Source organism: Cnephaeus nilssonii (genome assembly GCF_951640355.1).
Source record: "Cnephaeus nilssonii genome assembly, chromosome: 13".
Taxonomy (NCBI): Eukaryota; Metazoa; Chordata; class Mammalia; order Chiroptera; family Vespertilionidae; genus Cnephaeus; species Cnephaeus nilssonii.
The window spans coordinates 28,210,954-28,224,961 of NC_137084.1; the positions used below are offsets into that span (position 1 = coordinate 28,210,954).

Sequence of the window (14,008 nt, forward strand, 5' to 3'; positions counted from 1 at the left end):
ACATCGATGAGAGAGAAACATCGATCAGCTGCCTCCTGCACACCCCCTACCGGGGATGTGCCCGCAACCAAGGTACATGCCCTTGACCAGAATCGAACCTGGGACCCTTCAGTCCGCAGGCCAACGCTCTATTCACTGAGCCAAACCAGCCAGGGTGCCTCTCTCCTCTTTATTCTTCTCTAGACAGAAGAATATTGGGGGAAGAGAATAGAATTTTGGAAGGAGAAAGCAAAAAATTGCATAGCAAGAAAACAGCAGTGTCTCCAGGAGTTCTCAGTTGGGAATTACTAAGCTAGGGCTTTGAGGCCTCTTTCTGGCCGAGGACATAGGAGGACATGAAGGCCCTTCCTCCGCTCTCCCATTTGGGCAGCATATGGGTGGTGGGTGGGGGAGCAAGAGAGCTACCAGACAGTCTTTGGTTCTAGAGAATTGAAGGAGATGATGAGCTCTTGAAGGTAGAAATGAAGATGGCAGCATGAGGCTAGCTTTATTCAAGCTGCCACGCCCAAGACTGCAGGGTAAAAAGCCAGTGGTTTCTATGGAAACTTTGTCGGTGCACACATATTATATCTGCATAATTCTTCAGAAATCCAGAAAGTACCTTCAGTAGATGACATCAAAACGAACCAAGACTCATTTCACATGGTGGAACTTCCCTTAAGGCTAACACTAGTTTCTGTTCTTTGCCCTTGTAGGTCTTTTCTGAAAGAGACTACAGACCTAGCGTGGGAATACATTAAATATCTCCTCATCAGAAATGTAGTCTGCCCAGCTGGTATGGCTCAGTGGTTGAGTGTCAACCTATGAACCAGGAAGTCATGGTTCGATTCCCAGACAGGGCACATGTCTGGGTTGCAGGCTCGATCCTCAGTGTGGGGTGTGCAGGAGGCAGCCAATTGATGATTCTCTCATCATTGATGTCTCTCTCTCTCTCTCTCTCTCTCTCTCTCTCTCTCTCTCTCTCTGTCTCCCTCTCCCTTCCTCTCTGAAATCAATAAAAATATATTTATTTTTTAAAAAGAAGTGTAGTGTGGGGCTGATTGACCTTGGATTATCCCTCCTTCTGTTGGGTTCCAGAAGGGAGGCTGTCCCCAACATGCCTGTTCTTTATTCTGGGCCCAAGGGAGCAAGTCCTGTAGCCGAACAGTCATTTTCACTTTGATGGTACCATTAATGAGAACTAACAATTCATGGGCAGTGCTTGCAATGCAAACATTTCTCTATAATAGGACTCAGATCACTATCCACAAGGATTTTCAGTGGGTTCTGGGAAGATGAAAACATTCCCCTTGACCACCATTACCCAGCTGCCCAGCTGCAAATGCTCCAATGGAGACCAATAGTCTCCTTTCTTCAGCTGGCAGTAAACCTGACCAATGATGGATATGGGGTACAGTATCTCCTTCACACCCCAACCCACCACCTCCTGTGAAACCCTCAGACCTCACAAATAGTCCTGTCATCCTCAAATGAGCTGGAAGGCTCATTCCTCTGCAGAGAATGGATGGTATCAAAGATTCAAAGACCAGCCTCTTAAAAAGCCTCCATTTGTAAAAGATATTTAAGCAAAACTGTGCCTGATGAAGTGAAATAGAATTAGCCGCCTCAGTAGCACAGGCTTCTCGGATTCATTCTGAGGGAGGCTGGCTTATTCGCGTCCAAGGGGAATGAACTGAACAACAATACATCATAGTTAACTGTGATCACAGCTCCATGGAATTTCCGACAGTGCCTGGAGTACACCGAGGTGCACTTACTGTTCCCCAATCTGTAATCAACCTTTTGTACGTTTGTTCCTAATCACAGGATACGGTTTCATCCTAATGAACTGTTTTCTTAGCGTTTTACAGTTGGTCATTTCAGCATGTCTAAATGGCCTCCTCGGTAGGTTAAATTACAATGAGGGTCCCTTGGTTTTTGTTTCCCAGCAAAGCTAAGAGGGACTTGATTTCTCCCCTTTCCCATGGCTCGATTTCCAGGACAGATCATGAAAGATGAAAGGTCAAAGGCAAAGACGTACCTGTTGCAGTCGACGTGGAGGAGGAGGTGAGAGGCACTAACTGACAGCGCGAGCTTGTGCCACTGTCCGTCTGCCATCCGGTACGGAAGGGCCTCCGTCCTGGGCTTCCCATTATGTATGTAATGATACCGGATCTCATCCCTCAGACCACTGCTCTCCAGTTCAAAATAGCTGTATGCAGAACAACAAAAACTGGTTTTATTTTTCTTCCAGACATCACAGGCATAATCAGTTCTTGTTACTTACTAGCTTACAACCACTTTACTCAGAATTAGTGAAACACAACACAATGAGCTACAACCCAAAATCAATCAGACCACATGGAACCCAATTCACCTATTGTCTGAGGGCCCTTTTAGTGACACACCTTGAGCCTCTGAAATGGGCATTAATTGATCCACCATAATGCCGTAATGTAACTGGCCACAAACTAATTAGCAAAGCACTGGGCAGTATCTCTTAAATACATAAAAACAGTTTGATCCCTCTTTCTATTGTCTAAAAGAGACCATTCACGTGGAATTGATTTATGTTATTTTTATTACTGCCATTTTTACTTTTTCAAGAATTAGAGAAAAATAGAAGTCATGTTGGATATCAGGGATTCAAATAAACTGTCAGAGTGAAGACAGGGAAGAGATTAGTAAGACTTTTTTATCTTTTACTTCTCCCTGTACAAAAAGCTGTAAGTGACCACTATTCCTAGGTATGTAGAGGAGGAAATGCTGAAGCTACTCACATATGGACCAGAATTTCAAATCATCTCATCATGGAATAAAACATGCAATTCACTTGTTTCTTTGCCCAGATTGTGATTATCTTTCCAGATCCATGAAAAACTCTTAGCACCACCACTGTGGTCTGCGCTTCAGTCATAAAACACAGCCTGGACTTAGGGACACTCCTCAGACACACAGCAGGGCCGACACTTTCACGGGTGGCAGACCCATCTGTCTCCTGTGCTCTCCTGAAATGTGTCATCATCACTGGGCTTAAGCTCACTGTCAGGCATGGCATTGGGCCTTTATCTAATTTATCACCCACAAACACCTACAAGGCTGATATTATTTTTTAACTATTAAAAATGGAGATTCTGGAATTCAACAGCATACCCAAGGCAGGATTTAAACTCAGGTCTCAAGTTGATGGCCTATTTACTTTCTACCAGTTTTCTGCCCATTTCAGAGGCAGGAGAAAAAGTAGAAAGGATGGTCTCAACTGGCACTATCTCGCAGCAACTCATTCCTATAAACTCAAGAACTCCTCGTCTAGACAGGTAACCTGGATCAATCCCCAGACTTGGAAGGACCTACTGCTTCTCCTTTCATCCACTGAGTTTGTCCTGACCCCATTAGCCAGATCGTATTTAATCTAAAACATGAAATGCATCTTCTATGAGAACCAAAATGAATATATCATGAAACTCAGCCTCTATTATTCACGACTCCCAAATCTCACATCAGAGAAAAAGGCATATTTCTTGAGCATCTTTCACAGAGATATTCCCAAGAGAGCAGGGCAAGGGGAAGCAGAGTCAAGACCAGCCTCTGACCCATCGCATTTGCAGGAGGCAAAGAATCAGGCCCAAGGTCAGGTATACGATTGCAGCGGGTTCCTGGGCCCACATACATACTTATCCTACCTAATAATAGACAAATATGCAAATTAACCATACCTCCGACACACCCACAAGCCACGCCCACAAGCCACGCCCACCATCCAATCAGAGCGAGCATGCAAATTAACCCAAACCAAGATGGCTACAGCCACAGAGAGCAAGGTTTCCTAGGTAACAGAGGAAGCCAAGCTTTCCGCCTGCCCTTGCCAGGCCTAAGCCTCCATTCAAGCTACAAAGTTTCAATTATAGAAGGTAAACAAATTCAAAAAAATGGCGGCAGAATGGAGCTTGAGAGAGCAGGCCAGGGTTGCCGGCGGCAACAGGGGAAGCAAAGCTTTCCGCACACCCTGGCTGGGTTCACCCGCTTAAGGCTACAAAGTTTCAATTGTAGAAGGTGAATTAACTGCCACAGAAATGGCTGCTGCCCCGGAGGGAGCTGCAGGCTTGGCTCCGCTCCAGGCTACAAAGTTTCAATTGTAGAAGGAAAATAAATTCCAGATACCAGGGCCTCCGCTTGGGTTGCCAGGGGGCGTGGCCGGCCTGCAAACCACCACAGGACCCTCGCTCAGGCTGCCCCACGCCCCAAGGGAACCCCCACCTGATCTGGGACACCATTCAGGGCAAACCAGCTGGCCCCCACCCCTGTACCAGGCCTCTATCCTATCTAATAAAAGAGTAATATGCAGATTGATCATCACTGCAACACACAATATAGCTGCCCCCATGTGGTCAAAGATCCTGCCCCATGTGGACACAAGATGGCCACCACAAGATGGCCAGCAGGAGAGGGCAGTTGGGAGGCACCCAGCCTGCAAGGGAGGGCAGTTGAGAAGGACCAGGCCGCAAGGGAGGGAAGTTGGAGATGATCAACCCTGCAGGAGAGGGCAGTTAGGGGTGACCAGGCCGGCAGAGGAGGGAAGTTGGGGGCAAACAGGCTGGTAGCAGAGTGGTTAGGGGGTGATCAGGCTGGCAGGCAGAAGCGGATAGGGGCAATCAGGAAGGCAGGCAGGCAAGCAGTTGGGAGCCAGCAGTCCTGGATTGTGAGAGGGATGTCTGACTGCCCGTTTAGGCCCGATCCTAAGGGGATCGGGCCTAAACGGGCAGTCGGACATCTTTTGAGAGGTCCCATATTGGAGAGAGTACAGGCTGGGCTGAGGGACAACCCCCCTCCGTGCACGAATTTCGTGCACCGGGCCTCTAGTTAGTAATAAGAAAAATAATACATATTTTATAAGACTATAAAAAAACAAGTCCCTTAACTAAGAATATATTCATTTTAGGAGAATCCTCCAAGCAGCTAGGATATTAGAAGAATCAAACAATCAGAGAACTTCAAACATCAAGAACACCTTATAGATTACCTGGTCATTCATTAATTTATTCAAGACATTACTAAATACACAGTGAAGGACTAAAAAAGAATTTAAAAATATAGATCCTGTTCTCAAGATGCTTTGAGACTAATCGAAAGGGAAATAAAATATTTGTCTCTTCCACAAAATGCTAGAAACTGGCCTAAGAAAGAGGAACGGGAGGTATTTCATGAGTGACTGCCAAGCATCAGCAGTGGGCCAAGTGCTTTCATAAACATCATCTCATTTCATTTCTTCAAGGAAGATATTATTATCCCTATATTACAGAGGAGTTCACATATGGTCAGAGATATCAAATACCTTGCACAAGACAACACAGCTCCTTGTACAGAAAATCAGCATGATTTTAAATTTGAGACCTTAACAAAAGTAACATAGTGTGAGAAATCTCTCAGTTATTTTACTTTGACAAATAAGCTATTGCTGAGGGAATGAACATGACCTTGAAATGGCATCAATAAATAACAATAACAATAAAATAGAAATAAATAACAATGAGAAATGCTCAGAGAGGTCACCTGGTGGATTTAAAAAAAAAAAAAAAGAGGCAGATCCATCTCACCAGATTTAATCATTATCCCTGGGGTTATGGCCTCATTGAGCAAGTGCTCAATGTATTATAAACAGATCTCTTTTTTTACATTTTTATTGAATTTATTGGGGTGACATTGGTTAAATAAAATTATATAGGTTTCAGGTGTGTAATTCTGTAATGCATCATCTGTATATTGCACTGTGTTCACCACCCAAAGTCAAGTCTCCTTCCACCACCATTTATCCTCTTTACCCTCTTCTACCTCCTCGACCCACCTTATTTTTTTGATGTGATTGTCAATGGTTCTGTTTTCTTAGTTTCCCTTTCTGATAGTTCATTATTGGTGTATAAAAATGCAACTGATTTCTGGATATTTCTTTTGTATTTTGCTATTTTACTGAATTCAATGATCAGTTCTAGTAGTTTTCTGGTGGAATCTTTAGGGTTCTTTATATACAGTATCATGTCATCTGCACAAACAGATCTTTTAAAGATCACTTTAGAAAGCATTGAGTAAAATGGTCACCTTGGGGGAATAACAAGTCATCAGAAATCTTCCCTTATTGTTAGGCAAATGGATACCTGTGTCTTTGTGTAAGTTTCTGACAGCATCACACAAATTCAGAGTGCTGTATGTCAAACAACTTGGATGAAAATCAGGATGATGTGTTTTATATTTTTTAAAAATATGTAGCTGACTGCTGAAGTGTCCCTATGAATGACAAAGGCCACTAGGTAGATGAGTTTTATCTGGATAAAATTGTTTCATGGATGCCTGGAGGGGAATGAGACAATATTTCTGAGCAGTAACCCTCGGCTAACCGAGATGCGAGGCAGAGTCTTAAGAGCAACTTGGAGGAGATGGTCATCTGGCCTGATGGCTCTGGGCTGTAGCCTGAAGGGAAGACTCAGGGTTTGTAGCAGAGCCTTGTTATTCAAGGTATGGTCCATCGCCAAGCATCATCATCACCTGTGAAATTCAGGTTCTGGGGCCCCCACCCAGACCAACTTGAATCAGAATCTGCATTTTAATAAGACCCCCAGATGATCCATGTGCACTAGCGTTTAAGAAGCACTGCAGTGAGTACACCAGGTGCTGCTTGACTTCCTGGCAGCTGGTCACGATTGGGGAGCAGAAGCCTGATACTATGAGCAAGTGAGTACCAGCCCTGTGGTGCTACCAGGGAGAGGAAGGGCCTGGAAGAGACTGTAAGCAAGTGCCTACTGAGTTCTCTGACCTGCCCAGTCCTCTCTTCAGGCCTCAAGTTCTTTAGGGTCTTCGATGGGTTGGTGGAGGGGGATAGCTGGATAAGTGATGAAATCACCAGCCAGATTGTGTGAGCAGCATGTCTCCCCTTAGCCTTGGACCTCAGCCATTGTGTGATATTCCAATGAACTGCCTGGGCTCCCAGAAAAGCCTGTTCATCCTGCAAATATTTGAAAACAGCAATGATATCCATTGCTAAGTTCTCTTCTTCAGACCGATCTCCACAGCATCTTCCTTTATATTTCTGTCTCCCACCTGGACTAAGAGGCTATCCTGAACATAAGGATTCTGCCTTACTCCTCTTTTCAGATGCTTCCCCATGCTGGTCCCATGCCTTAAATACGTCATCCAGGCATAAAGACGCTTTCTCTGGGCTACACACAACTATGCATGCATTCTAACACTACCGTGGCCTTCCCATCATTTGACCAGCAAGTGTTTTCACACAAAATGCTACTTGTAGTGACATACTTAAATTTTGTTAAACCTAAGCCGTTGCTCAAGTGCTAGGCAGACCCTATCTGGAATCAATGGGATTGCCCACTGCTGGGATAATGAAGAGAAGGCACCGAAAACAGTAGGACATACTGTGCCCTACTTCAGGTCAAGGGCCTCGTGGTCTATGTGGGAAAAAGTGATGGCACATTTATTTATTTAAGTAAACACATAGTAGTGCAAAGAGCACTGGCCCCAGGATGCAGAGACTCAGTTTCAACCTTAAACCTGTTACAGACATCCATGAAATATGCCCATGCCTCTCTGTGCCTCAGTTTCTCCTGCCCAATAAAGTGAGTAGATCTGATCTACAATGCCCTGGGATTCCTGGGAAGGGCCTTAGAGTCTAAGGCAGGAAAAAGGACAGGGCAGGGAGAAGCTTCACTCTCATTGGTTCTATAAGCTGGAGTTTCCCATAAGACCTCATTTGAATAAAAGAGACCCCCTTACAAAAATAGTCGGAAAGAATATAACTCAATAATCTTCAAGGCCCAGGTCAGGTCTAAATTCCTACACTACTTTGCGAACTGATAAACTCCATAAGAAACCTAATAATTGGTTGGTCAGTTCGTTTCATGCTACCTTGGACTCTTCTGACAGTGCTCAGGTTCCAGGCTCATTAGCAGCCTGGTGATGAGAGGACAGGAGATGGAAGATGGAGCTGGCGGAGCTAACACTCATGCCCCGCCCTTCTCCCAGGGCACACATGACACCATAGTTTCCAGGCCCCTTGACTCTCAGAGGGACCTCACAACTAGTGATTACCAACAAAACATGAGCAGAGGTGCTGTGTGTGGCCCAGGCAAGGGAGTTAAGAGGCTGTGCCTTACCCAGTCAGTTGCAAAGGGTCGAATAGAGGATTCTGAACCCTTAGTGAGTGGTGGTGTCATTAAAAATAAATCAATCTGGGTCCTTAATTAACTGTATGAAGCAGAGACACCATTCCTAACTAACACTGAACTAGAACTAAACTAAAATAAATTGTTAACGATAATAATCCACAGAGATTTAGTGGTTCTTCAATTTAGAGGTTATTAGATAGACTACCTTAACTCATTAAAGAGAGATAACAGGAACATGAAACTGAGGAAAGGCAACAACTGAGAAGTAACCATGGACACGAAGCTATTGCTAGACTATAAATAGAAAGAAATTCCAGGAGGCATGAATACAGTCATCTCCTGTCCTGTGTAACACAGATAATCTCCATTGTGTGGACTAAACATGCTGTTTGGCAAATGTTTGGGTTTTTTTTTTAAATACCCACAACATCATCTCCCACCTCACATACTCTTCTACAACGTGATCTTGACATTATTCCAACTGAAAGGTGGAATCTATGCCCCACGACTTGAATTTAGGTGGTCTTGTCAGTGCTTTAAGAACGTCATGCTGGGTGACTACCAAGGCTGGGCCATAAAGCATGATGCATTTTCTATCTTGTTTGCCAGAACACTTGAGCCTGTAGCCCGAGTCACTGTAAGAAGTGTGACTACCCTGAGGCCACCATGCTGTAAGGAAGCCCAAACCAGACTGGGGAGGCTGTATATAGGTACCCTGGTTGACAGCCAAATGGTATCCCAGGCAACCACCAGTATATGCCAGACTTATGAGTAAATACACCTCCAGATGGTTTTCCCAGCTGAAACCACACACTGTGGAATATAGACAAGCCGTCCTTCTGGACTCTGTCCAAATTCCTGATGCATAGAATCTGTGAGCATAATAAGTTTGGGGATGGCTTGTTACATGACACTAGAAATTGGAACACTATAAATTCATATATACATGTTTTTAACCTTGAAAAATTGAAACTATAGTTTAGAAATATCCCTACCAAATGCTTGGGGTCATTGGCCAATGATCAAATCACAAAGTGCCAATTTTCTGCTTATAGCTTCACAGACTTATAACTATGCCTTTTCTTCTAACATCAAAAATGGAATTCTGCCCAAATAATGCAACTTAAACAACATCAATAAATCATATATTTTAAAATGCATGGATTTCTGTAGCTATTAAAAGAAATAAATATCAAAGGAATACACTGGTATCTTTCTAATTAATCCACCATTTTTCTTGTGTCAAGTCCCAACATTTTGGCCTCAAACTTCATGGAAGTGACCACTTCAACAGTCCTTCTATACATCAGATTATCTTTGGTTTCTAGTGCTAAGTTGTCTTCCAGTCTACAGAGTTATCTGACTAATTTAAAGAGATGTCCTAATTTACCTGGACAGACTTCCCTTTATTCCCCAAATCTTTTTCCTTCATTCAGAGCTATATGTTGTAGCAGAAAGAATAATCTAGAAAAATTGTGCCTGATGTAGAAGAGGCTTCAAGTCCTGCCTCAGCCACTGAATCCCTGTGTGAATGGAAATAAAACACATCATTTCCCTATGCCTTCATTCTCCACCTAGTAGAAAATCATATCTACTTCAGAGGTTTCCTTTTTTTTAATATATTTTATTGATTTTTACAGAGAGGAAGGGAGAGGGATAGAGAGTTAGAAACATCGATAAGAGAGAAACATCCATCAGCTGCCTCCTTCACACCCCCTACTGGGAATGTGCCCACAACCAAGGCACATGCCCTTGTCAGGAATCGAACCCAGGATCCTTCAGTCTGATGTTCTATCCACTGAGCCAAACCAGTTAGGGCTTCAGAGGTTTCTTTTGAGGAAAGAAATGACATAACATTGGTGATTATTTGTGATTATAACACTGGTGATTATGATTACCCTTCCTTCTTCTTTCTGCATCCCTGGAAAAGAACAGCCTCTCAGAGTTGTGATGCTGTCTTTGCTCACAGAGAGGTGTTTCTCTGTCTTCCCCTTTCCCTTGTTTAGACTTTCCCAGGTGATTTTCTTTCCAGTTGTGAACTTCCGTATCCGTTCTGTACTCAATCCTCTTAGCAAACATCTAGCTAGAGATCAATGGTGACAGCAATTACAAACTGCCTCTGTTGTTGAAAATAAAACAATCACTGTTAAGTGAAATGTAAAAATAAGTTTTTTTACACCTATTCAAAACAGTTCCATTGCAGCCTTAAAAAGCATGAGAGCAGCCATGCTGTTCTTACCGAAGTAAAGGCTGGCGTCTAACTTTCCCAAGTGTTGAGAGCCCAGAGAAAAAGCCTGGGACTTTGCAAAGTTAATATAGAAAACAATTTTTAATTAGGGGAAGAAATTTAAAATAAAAGCAACCAACAATAAGCTAGTTTACTAGAACAAAGGAGAGAATGGATCATTTGTTTTTTACTGTGAAAGCCTGCAAATACAGTTGAATATAAATATTTATTAAGCAAACAAGTAGAGGGGATGGAGCTTAGCATCACAAAACTGCATTTTACCTTATGACAGGTAGAGCCTCAGATCTCCAGGAACTCAAAATTAAGATGTTTCTAAATATCAAGATTTAAGACATAGGAACCAAAATAATAATAGTAGCTACAGTTGTAGTTATGGCAACACACTTATCACACTTTCTACATTTCTTCGTAAGTTTTACTACAGACTTAAAAAGAATATTATTGTTCTCAAACAAGAAATATAAAGTTTTTCATTTTCTTCACGTTATCAAAAAATATTTTTATTCATGATCCAAAACTAAATTAATGTATCTTTAAGATGCTCAGTGAATTTTTTTTCTCCCATCCTATATTCCATCTTCCCAGAACCCAATGTCCCTTACAGGTAACCACTGTTATTAGTTTGGTAGGTAATCCTTGCAAAGTTTTGTTAATAAATTTTTAAAAATAGTTTTAGATTACCAAAAAAATTGCAAAGTAGTACAGAGAGTTCTCATATATGCCAGTTTCCCCTATTATTAACATCTCACATTCATATGGTACAATTATCACATTTAATGAACCAATACTGATACATTAGTATTAACTAAAGTCAATACTTTAGTCAGATTATCTGTATTTTTACCTAGTATCATATTTTACCCACAATTCCACCCAGGATACTACATTAGATTCAGTTATAAAATCTTAGACTCCTTGTAGCTGTGACAGGTCAGACTTGACATTTTTTTATGACCCTGAGGATTTTGAGAAGTACAGATGAGGAATTTTGTAGAATTTCCCCCAACTGAGATTTGTCTTTTTCTCATGCTTAGACTCGGGTTGTGGGTTTTTGAAAGAAAGGCTACAGAGGTAAAGTGTAATTCTCATCACATTAAATCAAGGATACAGGTTATCAACATGAATCATCAGTGTTGACATTAATCTTTGTGTTAACCTACCTGGCTGAGGTAGCATCTGTCAGGTTTTCTACTGTAAAGGTACCCCTCCCCCTCTTTCCTTTCCATACTGTCCTCTTTGGAAGAAAACCCCTACATGCATTTAGGATTCATTAATGTCTCCTTTTTAATCACTGAATAGTATGCCATTGTATAGATGTACCACTGTTTACCCATTGACCTGTTGAAGAATATTTTGCATGCTTCCTGTTTTGGGGTGATTGTGTATAAAAATAGCTTCATGATATTTGTATGCAGGTTTGTACAAAAATACATTTTCAAATAAATTGGGTAAATTTCTAGTAGTGTGATTACTGAATTGTATAGTAAGACTACGTTTAGCTTTGAAAAAAATTGTCAAACTGTCTTCCAAAGTGGCTGGACTACATTACATTCCCAACAACAATAATTGAGATTTGCCGTACATCCTCACCAGCAATTGGTATTGTCAGTTTTATTTCGTTTGTTTTAGCCATTCTAATCATTTAATCTAAGTGTGTAATGGTAGCTCATATTTAATTTGCTTTGCCTTAATGTTAAATAATGAGCATCTTTTTATAAGTTTGTCAGTTAAATATCTTCTTTAGTGAACTGTCTCTTCAAATCTTTTGCCCATTTTTTAAATGGGTTGTTTGCTTACTTACTATTGAGTTTTAAGAGTTTTTGGATATAAATCCCTTACCAGATGTGTGTTTTACAAAAATTTCTCCCAATCTGTGACTTGTTTTTTCATTTTCTTAATGTTTTTTGAAGAGCAGGTTTTAGTTTTAGTAAAATCCAACTTATCAACTTTTCCTTTCATAAATTATACTCCTGGTGTTGTATATAAAACTCATCATTGAACCCAAGGTCATGTAGATTTTCTCCTATGTTTTCTTCCAGAAGTTTTATAGTTTTGCATTTTACATTCAGGTTTATGATTCATTTTGAGTTAATTTTTGTGAAAGGTATAAGGTCTTTGTCAAAGTTCAATTTTTGCATAAAGATGTCTAATTGTTTCAGCATAATTTGATAGACTATTCTTTCTTCAGAGCTTCTTATGCTATAAAAGCAAATATGAATATATTCTTCCCCCCACCACCTTTATAACACAGATGGCTGCATAGTAGCCTCACTGTTCTACACCTTAATCTTTTCACTTACTATAACAAGAGATCCTTCTACACACAGCTTCCTCTTTATCCTTACAGTTTTCAATATTATTTAATACATATTCTCTCACTCAAACTTAAAATCACTTGCTTCTTTATAGCACAAATCCGGATTACAACTACTAAAAGGCCCATTTCTCAAGGCTAAGCCAGGCTTACATACTGTGAAAGCAAGATTGAAAATCACATACAAGGGGTGGTACTAAACGTTGAGATAAGTAAGTATCAAGCACTAAGTAGTACAAGATCTTTGATATACTTCAAAATACTTCAAAGAGGGGGAAATGGAAGTAAGGACATGGAAGAAGAAATGTGTCTGGTGCTCTCAGGAAACAGAAAAAGCAGATGCGTGAAATGGCATTTGTACAGAGCAGAGAGCTGAGGAGTTGGGAAATAGCCAAAGGGGGCTAATACAGAACCAATCTCTGACATATGGCCTTTATCTTGTAGCCTAGTATTTCTCAAACCGCTTTCTGCTATAACAAAGAGACAGGCATGTTCACAGGCATGAAATACTCCCAAAGGTGTCAAAATTTTTGATATGTTACCTCTAACTCTGGTCCTTTCTCCCTCCTCTCAGCAAGCACATCAAATCAGTGCTCTAATGTACCCTGACTCCACTCTGTTAGATATATCTCCAGTCTAGATCTGTCTTCTAAGCTGTATACTTGTATAGCCAACTGTCTACTCAACATCTCCACATGGATCCTTCACACTCAGTAAGCTCAAGACATAACTCCTGATCTTTCATCCAAAACCTGGTCCTCATCTATTATATCCTTATCAAAATTAAAGCTAGAAACCTAAATATTGCCTTTGTCACTTTTCTCCCCCATGACAGATGTGCAACCCATCAGCAAGTCCCACTGCTTCTGCTCCTAGATTATCTGTATCCATTTACTCCTTACCTCCTCACTGCTACCACCCTTATCTAAACCGCCATCCTCTTTTACTAGCAATTGCATAGCCTCTAAACTGATCTACTTGAACCACATTCTCTGGCCCCACCCATATTTGCAGCTCCAGTTTGTGCACTCTCCACTTTGCTCTTTGCACATCAACCTTCACTCAAATCTCCAAACATACCACACTCCCTCCCACCATAATGTACTTGCACATTCCACCCCTACTGTCTAGAACACTCTTACTCCCATTCTTTACCTAGTTAACTTCTACTTATCCTTCACTCACCTTTGGTGTCACTTCCTAGGAAGACTTCACTGATATGAATGCCCCTCCACCACCCAGGAGTTTTTAATGGGATGATGTTCCTTTCCTTCCAAGTACCTATCTCTGCTCCTA

General features: G+C 41.5%; 1 protein-coding gene across 1 annotated transcript in view; it reads right to left on the bottom strand.

The window, feature by feature from the left end:
• NELL1 (neural EGFL like 1) overlaps positions 1–14,008 on the bottom strand; it is a gene marked incomplete at its 3' end in the record, with an annotated part of 683,686 nt that overhangs the window by 599,081 nt on the left and 70,597 nt on the right. The window contains exon 3 of the mRNA XM_079788062.1: positions 2,021–2,191. Coding sequence (XP_079644188.1) covers positions 2,021–2,191 — 171 coding nt within the window. The remainder of the gene's footprint in view (positions 1–2,020; positions 2,192–14,008) is intronic.